The sequence below is a fragment of the Geotrypetes seraphini genome, chromosome 3 (genome assembly GCF_902459505.1).
Source record: "Geotrypetes seraphini chromosome 3, aGeoSer1.1, whole genome shotgun sequence".
NCBI classification, from domain to species: domain Eukaryota; kingdom Metazoa; phylum Chordata; class Amphibia; order Gymnophiona; family Dermophiidae; genus Geotrypetes; species Geotrypetes seraphini.
In genome coordinates this window covers 150900745-150917756 of record NC_047086.1, presented here as the reverse complement: position 1 = coordinate 150917756, position 17012 = coordinate 150900745, and the positions used below count along the sequence as shown (strand labels likewise).

At 43.9% G+C, this 17012-nt stretch overlaps 1 protein-coding gene across 6 annotated transcripts in view; it reads right to left on the bottom strand.

The window, feature by feature from the left end:
- Nucleotides 1-17012, bottom strand: part of FAM184A (family with sequence similarity 184 member A) — a 408528-nt gene that overhangs the window by 175290 nt on the left and 216226 nt on the right. For all 6 annotated transcript variants that reach the window (XM_033938486.1, XM_033938491.1, XM_033938492.1 and 3 more), the window contains 2 exons: nt 7529-7650; nt 7288-7438 (listed from right to left, as the gene is read on the bottom strand). In XM_033938486.1, coding sequence (XP_033794377.1) covers nt 7288-7438; nt 7529-7650 — 273 coding nt within the window. The remainder of the gene's footprint in view (nt 1-7287; nt 7439-7528; nt 7651-17012) is intronic.

Below are 17012 nucleotides of genomic sequence, written 5' to 3'. Positions count from 1 at the left end.
CACATTTAGGGCTCCTTTTACTAAGCTGCGATAGCAGTTTTACCGCGCGCTTAGCTCGCGTAGAATTGCCGCACATACTAGATGGTTAGTTCTAGCCATGTAGCGTGACAATTCTGCACGCGCTAAAAACGCTATTGCAGCTTAGTAAAAGGAGCCCTTAATTTTCCCCACCACCAAATTTCCCTGTCCCGCCCCACCCGGCTACTTTTTCATGCCACCCGGCTGGAAAAAATTTCTGGGGAGAACACTGTCATGTAATGTAACACCTTTACTGAAGTTCATAAAAACAGCTCCGAATTGACTCCCCAGTCATTAGTAGCGGTATAGAAGCCTCCAATATACTGTACATAAATATCTGCAATGCACATTCCCCATTCCAGTTAATAAATTAAAAATAAAAGTTTTTTCTACCTTTTTGTCTGGACATTTTATTTTTCCATCATGTCGGTCCCAGCTTATCTTTTCTGCTTTCCTGTCTTCTATTAAGCCTCTTTCCAGTTGCTACTGTTCATTTGTCTTTTCTATTCTCTCCTGTCTCTACCTGTCCTATTCTATTTCCTCACTACACCTATCTCTTACATAATGATCTTTTGCAATTAGCTCTTTCCTTCCTTTTTATTTTCTGGTGTATATCCTTCAGTTTTCATTTACTCTCTTTATCATCCTTTGCCTTCTTTTTACTTTTCACCTACCTATGAACTTTCCATCACCTTCTCCCACCACCCCTAGCTCTCCCATTTCTCATCCCATTCTTCAATCTCCTACTTTCTATTATCACATTTCTATCTTCTGCACTATCTTCTCAACCCCCTTCCCCCACCTTGGCCTCTCTAACATTCCCAGTATTTCTCTCCCTCTATCCTTTTAACAGAAGGCATCTACCTCTCTCCCCCCATGTCCTGAAATCTCTCTGTCCCTTCCAGTCAACTCCTCAGCATATTCCCTATATGTTCTCTCCTATATCATTCCCCATAATCCAGCATCTCTCTTCCTTTCTGCTCCCTAACACACATCTAGCTTCTCTCACTTTCTCTTTCTTGCTGACTATCCATCCTGCCACCACTCCTGTGGCCCTGCCTCCCCTCCTGTGGCCCAAGATCTCTCCGTCCATGCTCCATCTCTCCCTTTCTGTTTCCTCCCTCCATCTGTCCAGCATATCTTCTTCATGCCTTTCTGTCCCTGGATCCAGCATCTTTTTTTTTCTTCCCTTTCTGCCTCCTGTTATCTGGCTTCTCTCCCTTCTTCCTTCCAACTTCCCTAACTCATGGATCCAACATCTCTCTTTCTTTCTTCCCTCCCTTCCTACCTCCATTGTCTCCCATCTCTCTCTCACCCTCCCATCTGCTCCTGGATCCAGCTTCATCCTCTGTATTGATACCCTAACCACCACAATCAACATCTTTTTCTCTCTTCCTCTCCCCTCTTTCTCCCATTGTTTAGCATCTCTCTTTCCCTCCATCCCCAAGCTCCTATCCAGTCTCCATCTAGTCCTCCATTACCTGGCCTGGCCCTTCTTCCTGTCTATAGCATTCACCACCACTACCATCTGCTGCAGTACAGCATCTCTTTCTCCTTGTAGCCTCCCATCCCCCAATCTAGCTTTCTTTCTCCCTCTAGTCCTTCCCCATCCCCTGCAGACCAGCATTTGTCTCTCTCTTGGACCCTCCTATCTCATACCTTAAAGCGTGTCTTTGTTAGAGGGGTTGCTGGCAGAGATAGAGGTAGAGATCCACTCAGGCTGCTGCCCAATGAACCCAAGAGCTTTTCCTCTGACACATTCAGCATTGCTGCATTAGAGGAATGGGACACATCAGAGAAAAGGCTCCGTGGTTCACCAGGGAGCTACATGAGTAAATCACTGCCTCTGCTAGCAACCCCTATAATTAAGACATGCATTGAGGTAGTCTGTGGGGGGTAAAGAGAGCAGGGAAGGCGTCAGACCATGGGGTACAGTCGGCCCTGACAAAGATGCATTACTGCTGAGAGGACCTGAGCCAAAAGTGGGAGGGTCCTTGTCCACCTAAGCCCTCCCATTGTTATGCCACTGCTCTGCAATATTTCCTGTTATTCTTGGAGAGGTGAAATAATGGTGATTGTGGTGGGAAGGGATATTTAAGGGTCCATGATAGAGGGCCCCACAAATATATGCTAGCTTAGGGCCCCATATACAAGGGTGGTTTGAAAAGTTCAGTAAAAAAACACACACATCAAGTTAAACAAATATTAAAAAACCCCCAAAATCAAGCAGTTATATTTCTCAACATCAACATTGAAGGCTGTACACTTAGGGCTCCTTTTACAAAGGTGCGCTAGCATTTTTAGTGCGCGCACCGGATTAGAATGCGCTACCTGAAAAACTACCGCCTGCTCAAGAGGAGGTGGTAGTGGCTAGCGCACGCGGCAATTTAGCACACGCTATTCCGCACTTTAAGGCCCTAACACATCTTTGTAAAAGGAGTCCTTAGTCCAGAAATTGTCCAGTTTTTCCATTCCTTAAAAAAAAAAAAATAGGTTTTGTCAAATTTTAAAAAATACGGGGCTCATAATCAAAAGAAAAAAAAACATCTAAAAAGTGGCCTAAATGGCTACTTGGATGATCAAAAAGCCATAATCAAAGCTGGTTTTAGACGTATCTAAAACCAGCTTAAGGCCTTTCCCCTGCCTCTAAACGCACAGAGAGAAAAGAGGTGTTTTTAGAGCAGGGGATAGGGCGGGTGGTGGGCGAGAGGTGGACCGACCTAGACCTAGGCATGCAGCAGGTATAACCAAAACTTTAGGCAGGTTGCCTAGTCGGCACTTATACGTTTTGACTTAGACCAAGTCAAAACAGGTATAAGTGCCGAAAAGGGGCCGCTGAGCTAATCGTGGCTGCTGCGATTAGCTCAGCGGCCCCAGCAACCTGCCTAACCCCTACAGCAATGATCACGGCAGGAGAGATGGCTCATCTCCCCTGCCACGATCCACCCTTCCCCCCCCCCCCCGGACAACAATCAGGGCAGGAAGGAGCCCAAGTCCTCCTGCCCCGCGGCACCCCCGACCTCCCCGAAACTATTGGGGCAGGAGGGAGCCCAAATCCTCCTACCCCTCAGCACCCCCGACCTCCCCGACACTATCGGGGCAGGAGGGAGCCCAAGCCCTCCTGGCCCAGCGACACCCCCTAGCCCCCACTAAAATACAGGCAGGAGGGATCCCAGGCCCAACTGCCCTCGACACAACCCCCCCCCCGATCGGCTCCCTGAACCCCTGATTGCCCCCCCCCCGCCGACCCCACAACCTCCCTACCCCCTGATATCATTGGCCGGACAGACGGGTGCCAAGCCTGCCCATCAGGCAGGCCAGCCATCTCAGGAATGGGGCCGGATTGGCCCAGGCGGCTCAAACCCCGCCCACAGGTGGGGCCTGAGGCGCCTGGGCCAACCAGAATAGGCCCAGGAGCCTCAAGCCCCTCCTGTGGACGGGGCCTTAGGCACATGGACCCAACCTGGTCCATGTACTTAAGGCCCTGCCCACAGGAGGAGCCTAAGGCTCCTGGGCCTATTCTGGTTGGCCCAGGCGCCTCAGGCCCCACCTGTGGGCAGGGTTTGAGCCGCCTGGGCCAATACGGCCCCATTCCTGAAATGGCTGGCCTGCTGGATGGGTGGGCTTGGCACCCGTCCGTCCAGCCAACGATTTCAAGGTATGGGAGGTGGGATTGGGGGTGGAGGGGGTCATGGGGTTGGCGGGGGGGTCACGGTTCGGCGGAGGCCGATTGGAGGGGGACGGTCATGGGTGGGGTTGCGCTGAGGGCAGGAGAGCCTGGGATCCCTCCTGCCCATATTTTAGTGGGGAGTGGGGGTTAGGGGGTGTCGCAGAGCCAGGAGGGCTTGGGCTCCCTCCTGGCCTCATCGGACTTCCTGGGGGGGATCGTGGGGCAAGATGGCTTGGGTTCCCTCTTGCCCCGATCTTCATCGCGGGGCAGGAGGGCTTGGGCTCCCTCCTGCCCCAATCTTCATCGGGGAGGTTGGGGGTACCACGATGCAGGAGGGCTTGGGCTCCCTCCTGCCCCAATGTCATCGGGGGAGGGTTAGGGATCGCGGGGCAAGAGGGCTTGTGCTCCCTCTTGCTCCGATGTCTTCCGGGGGGGGGGGGGGGTGGATTCTGTAACCAGTGTTGTTTTTGGCAGACACCGGTTACAGAATCCAGCTTTTAGGCGAAGGACTGGTTCCTCCGCCTAAAAGCCCTTGTTTTGGACGTTTGGGGCTTAGGCTTTTTTTAGGTTGATTATATGGTGTAAGTTTAGACGTAGTGGTGGTCTGGGTGTTTAAACAGCTGAACGTAGAGGCAGGCCAATATTTTTTTTAAAAACCTCCTTTTGGACATTATTTTTGATAATGGACATTTTCCCTGCTTCTACTTTCAACATTTAAGCTCTTAGGCCAAAAGGGGACTTAAGACAGTTTTTTTAAATTATGCCCCTCTATTTGTTTAAATTGTTTGTTTACTGATCTGATCTTTTCAAACTGCCCTCATAGTGTTAATCTAGTCCTGACTGGAACAACTGTGCTTCAAGTCCAGAGCATTGAATCTGAAGACGAAAGGAACTGCTAATTCTTCTATAGCAGCTCCAAAGTCCCTGATGTTCCCCTATAGTGAACCCAGCCAAGACATTAGGTTCAACATTTTGAGATAAAGATTCCTCTTGATCTTAACATTATATCTGATCTCCTGGCTTTCAGTAATTCATGTAGAGAATGACATGGTAACCCACCAGAATGGGGGAAATAATTAACTGGTTGCTGCAGTTGTCCCTGCAGTAAAGGATCTGTCGAACTGTATCCCTTCTTTCCCCTTTGGATCAGCACTGACAGGTCCCCTTGTATGTGCAACAACACCCTCCCCCCCCCCCAACGAGTCCAGCAGCTGATGTCGGAGGAAAGCCTTTCTGGTCAGCCAGGTTACCTCGATCATCAGACACCATCCTCCTTCCAGCTTAGCTACTCCTTCTTATCTTCAGCGCCAGTCGAACTTGTTTGCAGGACAGCATGTCGGCTTCCGGGTCAGCCACGTGCAGCGTGCAAGAGCCGCTGCACCCTGTCTGAATGACTGGCACTGAATGAGCAGCCAAGCTGGAGAGGGGTGATAGAAGGAGAAATATTGGACATGGTTTGGACATTGGCTTTTCTACTAACCTGCTCAGTTAGTAGAAAAGCCATGGAGACCTATGACAACAGAAAAACAGAAGAAAAGAAAGAGAGGGCGCGGGAACTCCCACTACCAGTTAATTCTGCTCAATATCGTATTATACTAAAAACTACGGCCGAAAATGGCCAACTGGAATCAAATTTTTTGAAGTGATAACTTTATAGTTTGGCATATAAGTTTTTAGAATTCCACAAAGGTTATTTTTGCTTTTATTCACAGTGTCCCCTCCTGAGGAAGGGTTACTGAAACTCGAGTTGGGGAGTCATTTGGCTAATGATCTATTTCTGCACTTTTCATTGCACTGGCACTTTAGTGATTTTTTGGCTGCCTTTACTTTCATCAATCACTCTATCAGACAGATAAGTGAACATTTTATATTTCTTCATTTTATGTTATGCTATTAATGGAGAATGATATGAGTGGTCTGGGACAATAAAGCGCAATGATGGTCCCATAAGACAGCCATAAGTTTGTAGTTATCACGAACGTTTTATGGTTTGGATCTGAGCACTTTATATTTATATTTAATCAATATTTATTGAATATTATTAGAGCTGTGAGTAGTGGATTTGATTCAACTGGAATCAAACACATAATGCAAACATTATAAACTGCAAAACCCAGGAAAATCCTGGAACGTGGACAAAGCCTTAAGATCAGAATGGGCACCGCCCCGGGGAAACTCCACCAACCCTTAAACCTTACAAAGGGGAATATGTATGTAATTCTTAGTGAGGCCAGTCAAAGACAGAAATCCAGCTTACCAGTTACTGAAGAGGCGATCTGCGAATGGGACAAAACAGATGGGCGGGAGTTCAGCCTCCAGAGAAGATCTACAAGAAAGATTAGCAGAGGTAAGAAACCTAATCTTTCATTCTTGTACAATCTCTCTGGAGGCTGAACTGACGGGACGTATTAAAGATGTCCCAAAACTGAGGGGAGGGGGCGCCCCAATGAGCCCGCCACAAGAACAGAAGAGCCAAAGGCCTTATCACCCGTAGCCACAACATCAAGCATGTAAAACCTGGAAAAGGTATGAAGGGAAGCCCACGTGGCCGCCCGACAAATCTCCTCAGGCAAGACCGCATGAGATTCAGCCTATGAGGAAGCCATTCCTCTGGTAGAGTAAGCCTTCACCCTAAGGGGAGGTTTCTTCCCCGCTGCCACATAGGCCGCAGAAATGGCGCAAGTATCCAACGCGAAAAGGCAGTCCTGGAAGCAGGCCGACCCCAACGCGTGGGGCCCACCAGGACAAACAGATGGTCCAACCAACGGAAGTCATTAGTGACCTCTAAGTATCTCAAAAGGAGACGCTGTGCATCCAGATACCGCAAAACAAGGTCCTGAGACAAGGAACCCGAAGGAACAAAGGCTTGCAAACGAATTGTCTGAGTGACGTGAGAAGACGAAACAACTTTTGGCAGCAAAGAAGGCAGTTCTAAAAAAATAAAAATAAAAAACCAAAACAAATCCCGAGCAGAATTAAATTCAACCATGCAGTGAAGCTGCAGGAACAAACTGAGCAGGTTAGGAAACTCCCAGGCAGGTAGTCCAAAGGGGAGGGATCTTTTAGTTGCCCTGCAGCTGAAGCTATCAGAGATGTAAGATCCCGTCAGTTCAGCCTCCAGAGAGATTGTACAAGAAATGGTGATTATCATATCAGACTTACCCCCTCTTCTATTAAACAGCGCCAGTGGTTATAGCACGGGGAGCCGTGTTGAATGGCCCATGCTGCTCCTGACGCTCATAGAGTTCTTATGAGCATCAGGAGCAATGCAGGTCATTCAGTGCAGCTCCTGGCGCTAAAACCGCTAGTACGGTTTAGTAAAAGAGGCCCTTAATGTTACTACCTAGATGACAGAATTAGTCTCTGGCCATCAAGCATGAATTCTGTAATGATGCTAGACAACTGGACAAACCACCAGAAACAAGAACTTCTTTGAAACATTTTTTCATCAATGAAAATCTAGAATGAAAATAAGTTTGTTTTCCAGTCCAAAACAGTTAAATATTTGTTCTGAGACAAGACTAAGCTCATAACAATCAACAACATCTGCAATAAAGTTATTTCTCAAGTGTGATTTCTAAAACAGTTGTACTGATTACCTGATCTAAAAGATCTTCCACTTTTTTTTGCCAGCTCTCTCTAGCAACATTTATCTCCCGATCTTTCAACTGCACAAGCTGAGTCATGTAAGACTTTTTATCCTCATCATGTTGAAGATTTAGCTCTTCATGAAGCTTAGTGCACTCTTGTCTGACAGCAAGCAAACAAAACGAGAAAGTATGAAATCCAGCAGTTTTGATTATTGTCTTGATTATTAAATAATCTTGAACTAAAACATACCTAAGATTCTCTGTCCATTTTACTTCCAGATCACAAGACATTTTGTCCAACTTTAACCTCTCCTCTTCACATAGAGTAGAAAGTGTCTCTTCATGCTGCTTTCGTTCTTGATCTAACGTTTTCTGATAGAACAAATTGCACATGGAAAATTCAGTAACAGTAATACCTAATATTCACTAAGCCCCATTTTGCAGAGTATGTCTGGTTAGAAACTGGGATATTCACAATTAGCTGAATATTTTACAAAAGGTTCTGCTAAACTTGAAGGCTTTTGTAATATGGTAAAGATCCCAGCAAATATATTGTACTTGCCTGTTCATGCAGCAGGCGCACTGATTTTACAAAACACTTTTTTTAAAATAAAAATTATACTTTCAAAAATAATTTTTTACAATTAATACACTTGAAAAATACATGTGGCTACATATAATAAATTTGTCCTGCTTGTTATACACTACCTACATATAATCATCATCATAAATAAAGTAATATAAACAAGCCTTCTTAGACCACAAATAGAGGGAATAAGTCAAAAGGATAAAGATATCCTATGAAAAAACATTTAGGGCCTGTTTTACAAAACTGCGCTAGTGGCCGCAGCGCGGTAATGGCCCGTAAGCCCATAGAGATTTAAAGGGCTTTGGGGCTGTTGCTAGGGGGCTATATCTTTTGTTTTGGTATTATTCTTGATGGTAATGATGGATGGGGGAGAGAATTTTAAAAAAAAATTATTTATTGATTTTCAAACATTAATAGTGCAATTCAATTAATTTAAACAAAACACTACATAGAATGCACTTAAATACACAAATAATTCAAAAAACAAAAATTTTCTCCCCCCTACCCCCATAATTAATACAAGAAGTAGTACATATTTATTCCAATAATAATATAGATAATTAAGAACAGCAAAACAATAATACATTCCCTACCCCCCACCCACTACACCCGCCCTGGATGTGTACAGAAGTTCAGTAAAAGGAAAGGTACCTGACTGTTATTTTGATTCAACAAATGCAGTCATTGGGCTCCACACCATTTTAAATGCATTACTATGTCCCATACATTCTGCAAACATTCTTTTGTATTTATAACTGGAACATAAGCTTGTCCACCAAAAAGTGTAATTCAGTTGATCATAACTCTTCCAGTTACGTGTAATCATCTGGATGGCTACGGTCATCATTAAGAAAAGATGGCTTATATGTCAATCTAAAGAATGCTTAATATGTAATATAGTGCCACAAATTATGGTTTCATAGGTTAGTTTTTATTGAAGACCCAAGTACATTATTAATTTGTTCCCAAATTGACCTCCAAAATTAAGTATCAATGGACAATAGAATAACATATGATCCAAAGTCCCTAGGTTAACATGACAGTGCCAGCATCTATTAGATTTTGAACTGTCTAACTTCTGCAAACGAACTGGGGTCCAGAAAAACCTATGCAACAAGAAAAGCCAAGTTTGTCTCATAGCTGCTGACTCTGTACATTTCAACTTCCAATTCCAAATATGTGCCCAACGAGATACAGAAATATACTGTTTTATCTCGATGCTCCAAATCTCTCTCAGACTATTTTTTGGCTTCTTATTTAAAAATTCAGAAATTAGAGGAAGCTTCTCCTGGAGGACGCAGAGAATCTAGAGAGCAGGGACTTCTCTGAATGTTTATTATTACCTACTGTTTTTTCTCTGGAGTGCTTCCCGACATTAAAGTGCCTATTGCCAACAGGCACTGGAGGAGGACACCAACAACCATCAGGTCCTGTAGCCCAGGAGATAAGAACGCACTTCCTCCTGTGGTGCGGCCACTTATGAGCCCCTTGGGAGCCACTGGAGCCTCTGGAGCAGAAATAGAGCTAAGCTTAAGTTTATTTTTTGGATTTTGTTCTTAGACTGGTAATGGGAAAACGTAAAGGGAAACCTCGAGTCTCAACTCCGGTTACGGCTGGACCTATGGACAAACATTTGATATTACCAGGTACTTCAAAACCTACTGATAAAACTTGATTCATTTTCGGGATCTTCCTTGAGCTCTCTAAAGCGTACTCCCCCCCCCCTCCCTCCTGACCTTTCCATGGGCTTGGAACCTACAGGCTCTCAAGTAGCTTCTTTTGAAGCCTCCGACCCCCAGCAGGCCTTGGAGATTGAATTTTCACAGATGCCTCAAGTTTTTCCTGGAACAATTAGCCAGGCTGAGGGGCTGGAAGAAAATCCAGAGGAAGTTACCTTAAAAGACTTTTGGACTCTTAATATGAGGATGGAGGTAATGTTGAGAAAGGTTACTAATCAAGTTCAGGTTTTTTCCAAGGAAGAAGTAGATAAATTGGGAAACGTAGATGCCAACATTGGGAATCTAGATAAACGTACACTTTCTATGGGAAAGCAGATAAAGAATTTACAGACACCTTTGGTAGCATCTACTAAAGATTCTTTGAATATTCGTTATAAATTAGAAATGAGTGAAAATCAGGTAATAGCAAAGAATCTAAGATTGGTAAATTTTCCATCGACCCATTTGTTATCCCCTGAGATACTTTTGAGAAGGTATCTCAAGGAGATACTTGGGGGTAACTAACTCAGATACTATGATGTTGTCTAACTTCTTTTATATACCTCAAAAGAAAAAATTTCCGGTAGAAGGGGGAATGCAGTAGATTTAGATTTAACAAAATTTTTAGAGGATTCTCAAGAATTGATCCAAATCCGGGCTACTTTGTTAATTACCTGTGTAAATTAATTAGATAAAACTTTAATTTTGAAACTATATTTCCAAAATAGAGAGGCAAAATTTTGTGGAGATAAGGTCTTAATGTTTCCCGATGTGGCAAAGGCTACTCAACATAGGAGAAAAGCCTTTTTGGCTTTGCAACCTAAAGTTCTTGAAATTGGTGCTACATTTTTCCTTAAATTTCCCTGTAAATGTTTGTTGCATATTCAAGACAAAGATTATGTTTTTTGGGACCCATTTCAATTAGAATTATTTCTTAAGGGAAAGAAACATGACTAGTTTACTAGCTATTCTCAGTGGGGATTTATATATGTGTAGCGCCATATGAATGTATATAGGTTGTGAAAGGGGGAAAGGTTTTCTCCCTTCTACTCCTATTCTTTGATTTCTTTATGTTATCTGAATTATAAGAGTTGTCTTCCTTCAAATTGTGGGCTAGATGGATATTCACCTTAAGTGGTTTATTTGATTTGGATGATGTATTAATTGCTTTTCAATCCATATCTTATGTTTAAATGGATGTAATATGATGAATATACTTAATAAAAAAAAAAATTCAGAAATTAATTTGTACCAGTGGGCGGCCTGATGTCCTACTAAATCCGTCTGGTAGCACAGGATCTGCAAGCTATAATAAGTTTTAAAGTTTTGCCATTCAGGGGAAGGAATTTTTATCTTTTGTATAGATACTGATTGATTATAAGTGCTTGGTTGATTATCATTATTTGTATATGAATTGTATTGCACTTTTTGTTGGCATTAAAAACTAAAGAAAGTTAAAAAAAAAAAGAAAGGCACATTATGTGAACAATCCACATTATGTTCCTAAATCCAATACTCTTATTTTAAAACATGCTTTTTGTATTAAGAGTATAAATTCTCTCAAATCCCAATGCTTAAGCTATTTCAACTGATAATAGCTCCATATATTAGAATTATATATTTTTTGGATCATGAAGGTGATACGTTTCATATAAGCAATATTATATTCTGTTCATAAACACAACAAAATTTTCTGTTTATAACGCACCAAAATCATCACTGGTCCAGTATTTTTAGGGAAAGAAAAAAGTTTAGATAGAAAGATTAGGTTCTTACCTCAATAATCTTTCAAGACCTGACACTACCAGATCCGCCCATATACTCAAACTATCTTTCCCCTCGTTAAAAGGCGTCATGTATGCAGGTAAATTAGGGAAATCCCTTTTCTTCAAATTCACTGAGCTTTGGAATAACCTCCCTGCACCGCTGTGGAACTAGGCTCATTCAAATTATTCCGAAAGCATCTAAAAACCTGGCTTTTCTCCAAAACGTAAAGCTATCTGTTTAAAATGTAAATCTAGCTATCCTCTTCATAACCTCTAATTTCTTAATGTCCTTCCTTCATTTATTGAATTACCTGTAAACCATGCCGAGCTCTATCTTTATGGAGTTGATGCGGTATACAAACTTAAGGTTTAGTTTAGTTTAGAATGCTGTCAATCATCTTTTAACTCTGCCTCCTTCCCAGGCAGCTGTTCTTGCCTCTCAGTTTGTACAAAAGCAATCAAAGAACACTAATGAGGGAAATGGGGGAAAAAACCCTGACACTTCAATTCTGTTCTGCTCTGTAACAAACATATCAATTAATATTATAGCATTCAAGAACTGATTAAGACAGATACCAAAATTATATGCAACTCGAACTAATATTATATAGAATCTAAAGTTACTCGAATGTCCTGTTATTAAGCAGAGACTAAGATTAGACTTTACTTTCTTGCACGCTGTGGGTTGGAGTTTTTTCCCCCAGTAAATGCAACGCTTTATCCTTTTTCTTAGACCTCCATAGCAGATACTACTTTTAGTAAGGATGGAACTGTGTGTAAGGAAATCCATGCTTCCATAATCTTAAGGAAAAGTTCCCAACAGGACAGAGCTTATAATTCAGAGATTTGTCTTGTTGATGTAATTTCTACCAGAAACACAGTCTTGACCAGTGGTGTAGTAAGGGGGGCAGTCTGCCCTAGGTGCTGACTTGGCAGGGGCACTGGCCTCCTCTCAGCTCCCCCCTCCTCCAGCTCCCTCCTCTGCTACCGAGGGCATGCATCTCTTCCCTCATACCTCTTTAATTTTCTTGGCACAAGCAGCAACCCGAACCTGCTGCTTGTGCGAGCGTTGGCTTTTCCTCGGATGACACTTCTTGGACCCATACCTAGGAAGTGACATCAGAGGAAGAGCCGACGCTGGCACAAGCAGCAGGTTGGGGTTACTGCTTGCACAGAGAACGTTAAAGAGGTACAGGGGAAGAGATGTGCGCATGTGGTAGGAGGGAATGGGGAAGGAGCAGGTGAGGATAGGGGATGGAGAAGAGGGCGGGGAGAGGTGCCACAGCCTCGGGTGCCTCTTACTCTCATACGGAGTTTTACTGAGACCTTGCAATATGGTGTCAAGATTCTAGGAAGGGAATGGCCAGAGGGTGAAATTAAAGAGGCCCTTTAATGAACTTGATGACATCTGGGTGAGAGGCCAGATAGCCTCTTTCCCCCGAGCTTGGAAACGGAAAAAACCTGCCACCTCCAATTTCCGTGATCTGACCGACAGACCTTCTAAAGTTCCTTTTGAAAAAAGTCCAGGACTACCAAAATCGGAGCTTGTAAGGGCTCTACATCATTCACAGCACACCAGTGCTGAAAGGACTTCTAGGCCTTAGCATAGGCTGCCACAATCGATGGCTTCTTAGCTCTAAGCAGAGTGGCAACAACCATATCCGAGTAACCCTTACTTGTCAGGACAGCCTGCTCAAAAGAGAAGCAATAAGCTCATAGAGTTCTAGATTCTCTATAGGGACTGGTCCCCGAGTGAGAAGATCCACTTGGATCGTCAGACTGAGGCCTTCATTCCTCTAGAGGTGGTCAATCAACTGCCACTAGGACTACCAATCCCAGATGACCCGCAATCCTGCAAATGACTCTACCTAAAATGGGCCACAGGGGAAACATGTACAAGAGCTCCTTCTCCAGCCACGGTTGGACTAATGTGTCCAACCCTGCACTTCCAGGCTCGTATATTCAGCTGTAAAAACGAGCTGCCTTTGTGTTTACTGCTGAGGCCACCAGATTCCTCTCTCGACGCCCCCACTACCAAACAATGGAGTTGTATGCCTGGGGGAACAACGAACATTCCCCTGGGTTGAGAAAGTCAGTTTGCACGTTTTCCACTCCCTCTATGTACGTGGCTAAGAGAACCTGCAAATGAGCTTCCCCCCCCCCCAAAAAAAAAAAAAAAAAAAAGAGGAGTTGAGCTTCTAGGCTAACAGGGCTTTTCTGGTGCCTCCTTTCCTGTTGACATAGGCCATCACTGTCACATTGTCTGAGAAGACCCTGATTGCCTTGCCTTCCAGAGACTTCTCCAGTGCCTTTCTCGCTAGCCGAATGGCTCTGAGTTCTGGATGATTTATGGACCACTTTTGCAGAGCCAGTAACCAACCATCCTGAACTGGATGCTTGTTGCAATGAAACCCCCAACCAAAAAGGCTGGCATTGGTCCTTAATATCTCCTAGAAGAAAATGTGGAGAGGCACGCCCCTTGAGAGGGAAGCTAGCTGTAGCCACCACTGCAGACCGTTCCTCGCTTTTTGTAACAATGCTGAAGCAAGTATAACTAAGGAGATCAGCAAGAAAGGAAAGATTCTTGGAGAGGTCTCATGAGCTTTCTAACCCAAGGGACCACCTCTATGGCTGCTGCCATCGACCCCAGGACCTGAAAATATTGCCATACCATGAGTCGAACTCTGTAGCAGGGAAAGATAGGGAAAATACTTGTGTACCTGATTGTAAACCACTTAGATAACCTTGATAGGCAGTATATAAATACCTAAAAAAAAAAAAAAATCTCCCAGCTACTTCAGGTGCTGGGTTGGCTCCAGCTGACTCTTCTTGAAGTTGACTATCCAACCCAGGTCCTGGAGGAGCTGGACCACTCTTTAAAACTGCCTGTTAAGAACATAAGAATAGCCTTACTGAGTCAGACCAATGGTCCATCAAGCCCAGTAGCCCGATCTCACGGTGGCCAATCCAAGTCCCTAGTACCTTGCCAAAAGCCAAGAAGTAGCAACATTCTATGCTACCGATCCAGGGCAAGCAGTGGCATCCCCCATGTCTTTCTCAATAACAGACTATGGACTTTTCCTCTATCTGCTCTTACCACATGTTCCGGAGCTTGACTATTTTCTGAGTGAAAAAATATTTCCTCCTATTGGTTTTAAAAGTATTTCCCTGTAACATCACTGAGTGTCCCTTAGTCTTTGTAATTTTTGACAGAGTGAAAAATTGATCCACCTTTACCCATTCTACTCTACTCAGGATTTTGTAGACTTCAATCATATCTCCTCTAAGCCATCTATTTTCTAAGCTGAAGAGGCCTAACCTCCCTGGACGGGGCTCTAATTAGCCAGCCATTGAAATATGGGTTCACTTGGATCCCTGCCTTGCGAAGATGTGCCGCTATCCCCACTATGACCTTGGTAGAGGTGCGAGGTACCATTAAGAGGTTGAAGGGAAGCATAGAGAACTGGAACTGCTGCTCCTGCTCATGAAACTGCAAGTATCTCCTGTGGGCCCCCCATTTGGGTATGTAGAGATAGGCTGGGTCTGCTATCAGGCTGAGTCATAGGGCGACGGTCCAGTCTAGAATCCATGAAGTCGTCCAGACCTCTGCCAAACAATCACAACTCCTGAAAGACAGCCCAGCCAAAGGAGTCTTGGAAACAGCAGTCCACTGCAGGCAGAGATGGAGTACTCTGATGCCTGAGTCAAACTTGCATAAGGGCATTCAATGCATCTGGCATATAAACTGTGCCCGCCAAAAAATAATGAGGAGAGGGAACCACTGCTTCACTTTCTGGATAGTCAAGTCTCACTTTCCAGAGTGTACTTTTAATATGACATGCGCGAGCGAAACAAGAAATCGCCAAAGCAGCTTTAATGCCTGAAGCAGCTGTGTCAAAGAGCTTCCTGAGGACCACCTCCACACGGTAGTCCTGCATATCTTCCAATACTAAACCACTCACATTGGGGGGAAAGGTGTAATTTTGTCACCTGTGGCGGAACCAAAAGTTGCCGACACTCCCGTGTCATAAAATCCCAGCGTGGCATAGCTCTAGCATGATTCAGAACATCCTCCAGAGAATTAAACTGCTCTGAGATCAGAACGCACTTATCAGGAGAAGGTAGCAAGTAAACACCACAAAACCAGGAGAAAGAAGTGGCTGGAGCTGGCTGAGTAACCAAAAAGACCTCCTGTAAAGATTCAGAAAGAAGGTCTGGCAAAGCTGCAAATTCAAATAGGCACAGCCTCATGAGATCATTTCCAGGCTCCCAAAACCCCAGAGGGATACATAGATCCTGCACACAGTCCCTGATCTCCCCTACTAGGAAGTGCTGCATCTGTAAATAAGGGGTCAGCATCTGGATCCCCCAGATCAGGATCAGGATGCACAAGCATAGTGGTAGGGTGAGTCTACGAGATGCTGGGTAGGCAGACTGGGACTGCACAGGGTGAGAGCACAGTGGTCCAAATTCAGAGAGCAAAAATTTCAAAAATGTTGTAAGGTGTCCAGTTCCTGGGGCATAGGTAAACTGAGCTTTTCTGAGGCTGCGCAGGGTCCACAGCCTACTGGATGGAATTACCAGTCATGCTGAGCCCTAAAACCCATGAAAGCCACCCTGCTGGGCTAGCTGAGTGTTTGGTCACCTGCTTCAGCAGGGGACAGGCTAAGCTGGATGTAGTGGCCCTCCAGCTACGCCATGTGATATGTGGTGCAAAAATGCTCTAAAAGCACTAAAATTGCCCAATTCTGGAAAGAATCCACAAGAGAAGAGCCCAAGGACTTCATCCCAGCAAGTTTCCAGGCAAAATTTGCAGTTTTGAAAAAGCAGGGAGCTTTAGAAAATAAAATTGCTAAAAATCCAAGATGGCCACCATCACAAAATTCACGCCAAAATCGTGATAATTCTCACATTTCCCAAACTCAAAACCCAGCAATTTTAGGATTTTTTAGGAAGAGGAACATTCAGAAACACTCAAAACTGTTTGTTTTTATTTTTTCACTTTCTTTTTAGTTTATGATATTTTATTTTTAAATCTCATTCATTGTTTTGCCACTTGGTTTTTGTTTCCTTTTTTATTATTTAAATTTCATTTAAATTTCCCAAGTATTATATAGTTTCAATGGTTCTCCCTTCTGCTTCTATTTCCTATCTCCCCTCTTTTTTCAACCTTTCAAAGTCCTTTAGACCATTGTAGTCTTATTAGAACGTTTATTTTCTTATTTTTTCTCTTCTATCTCTATTTTATTTTTTCATTACTCTACTAATTGTCATTTTTCTAGGTACTTTAGTTAGAATGTGAGCCTTCGGGACAGTAAGGGAATATCTAAGTACCTATTTTACTTATAATTTTAATGTACCCTATTGTCTATTTTTCTGTAAACCGCTTAGAATCCTAACGGAGTTTAGCGGTATATAAGAATTAAATTACATTACATTACATTAGAAGTGCTGCAAGCCTGCTTTCAGCTCTCACAGAAGCTGGATGAGCATAATCACTGCCACAATGCTGGCAATGCTCCTACAAAGCTGATATTTGATCTGCCAGTCAGACTCCAACATCTGATTATACCTCCACCCTTGTGGACCATCGTATGCGAACCGGAATGGGCAGAGGCGCGATGACGCAGCCAGCACCCTGCGAGACACTGCTGAACCTCC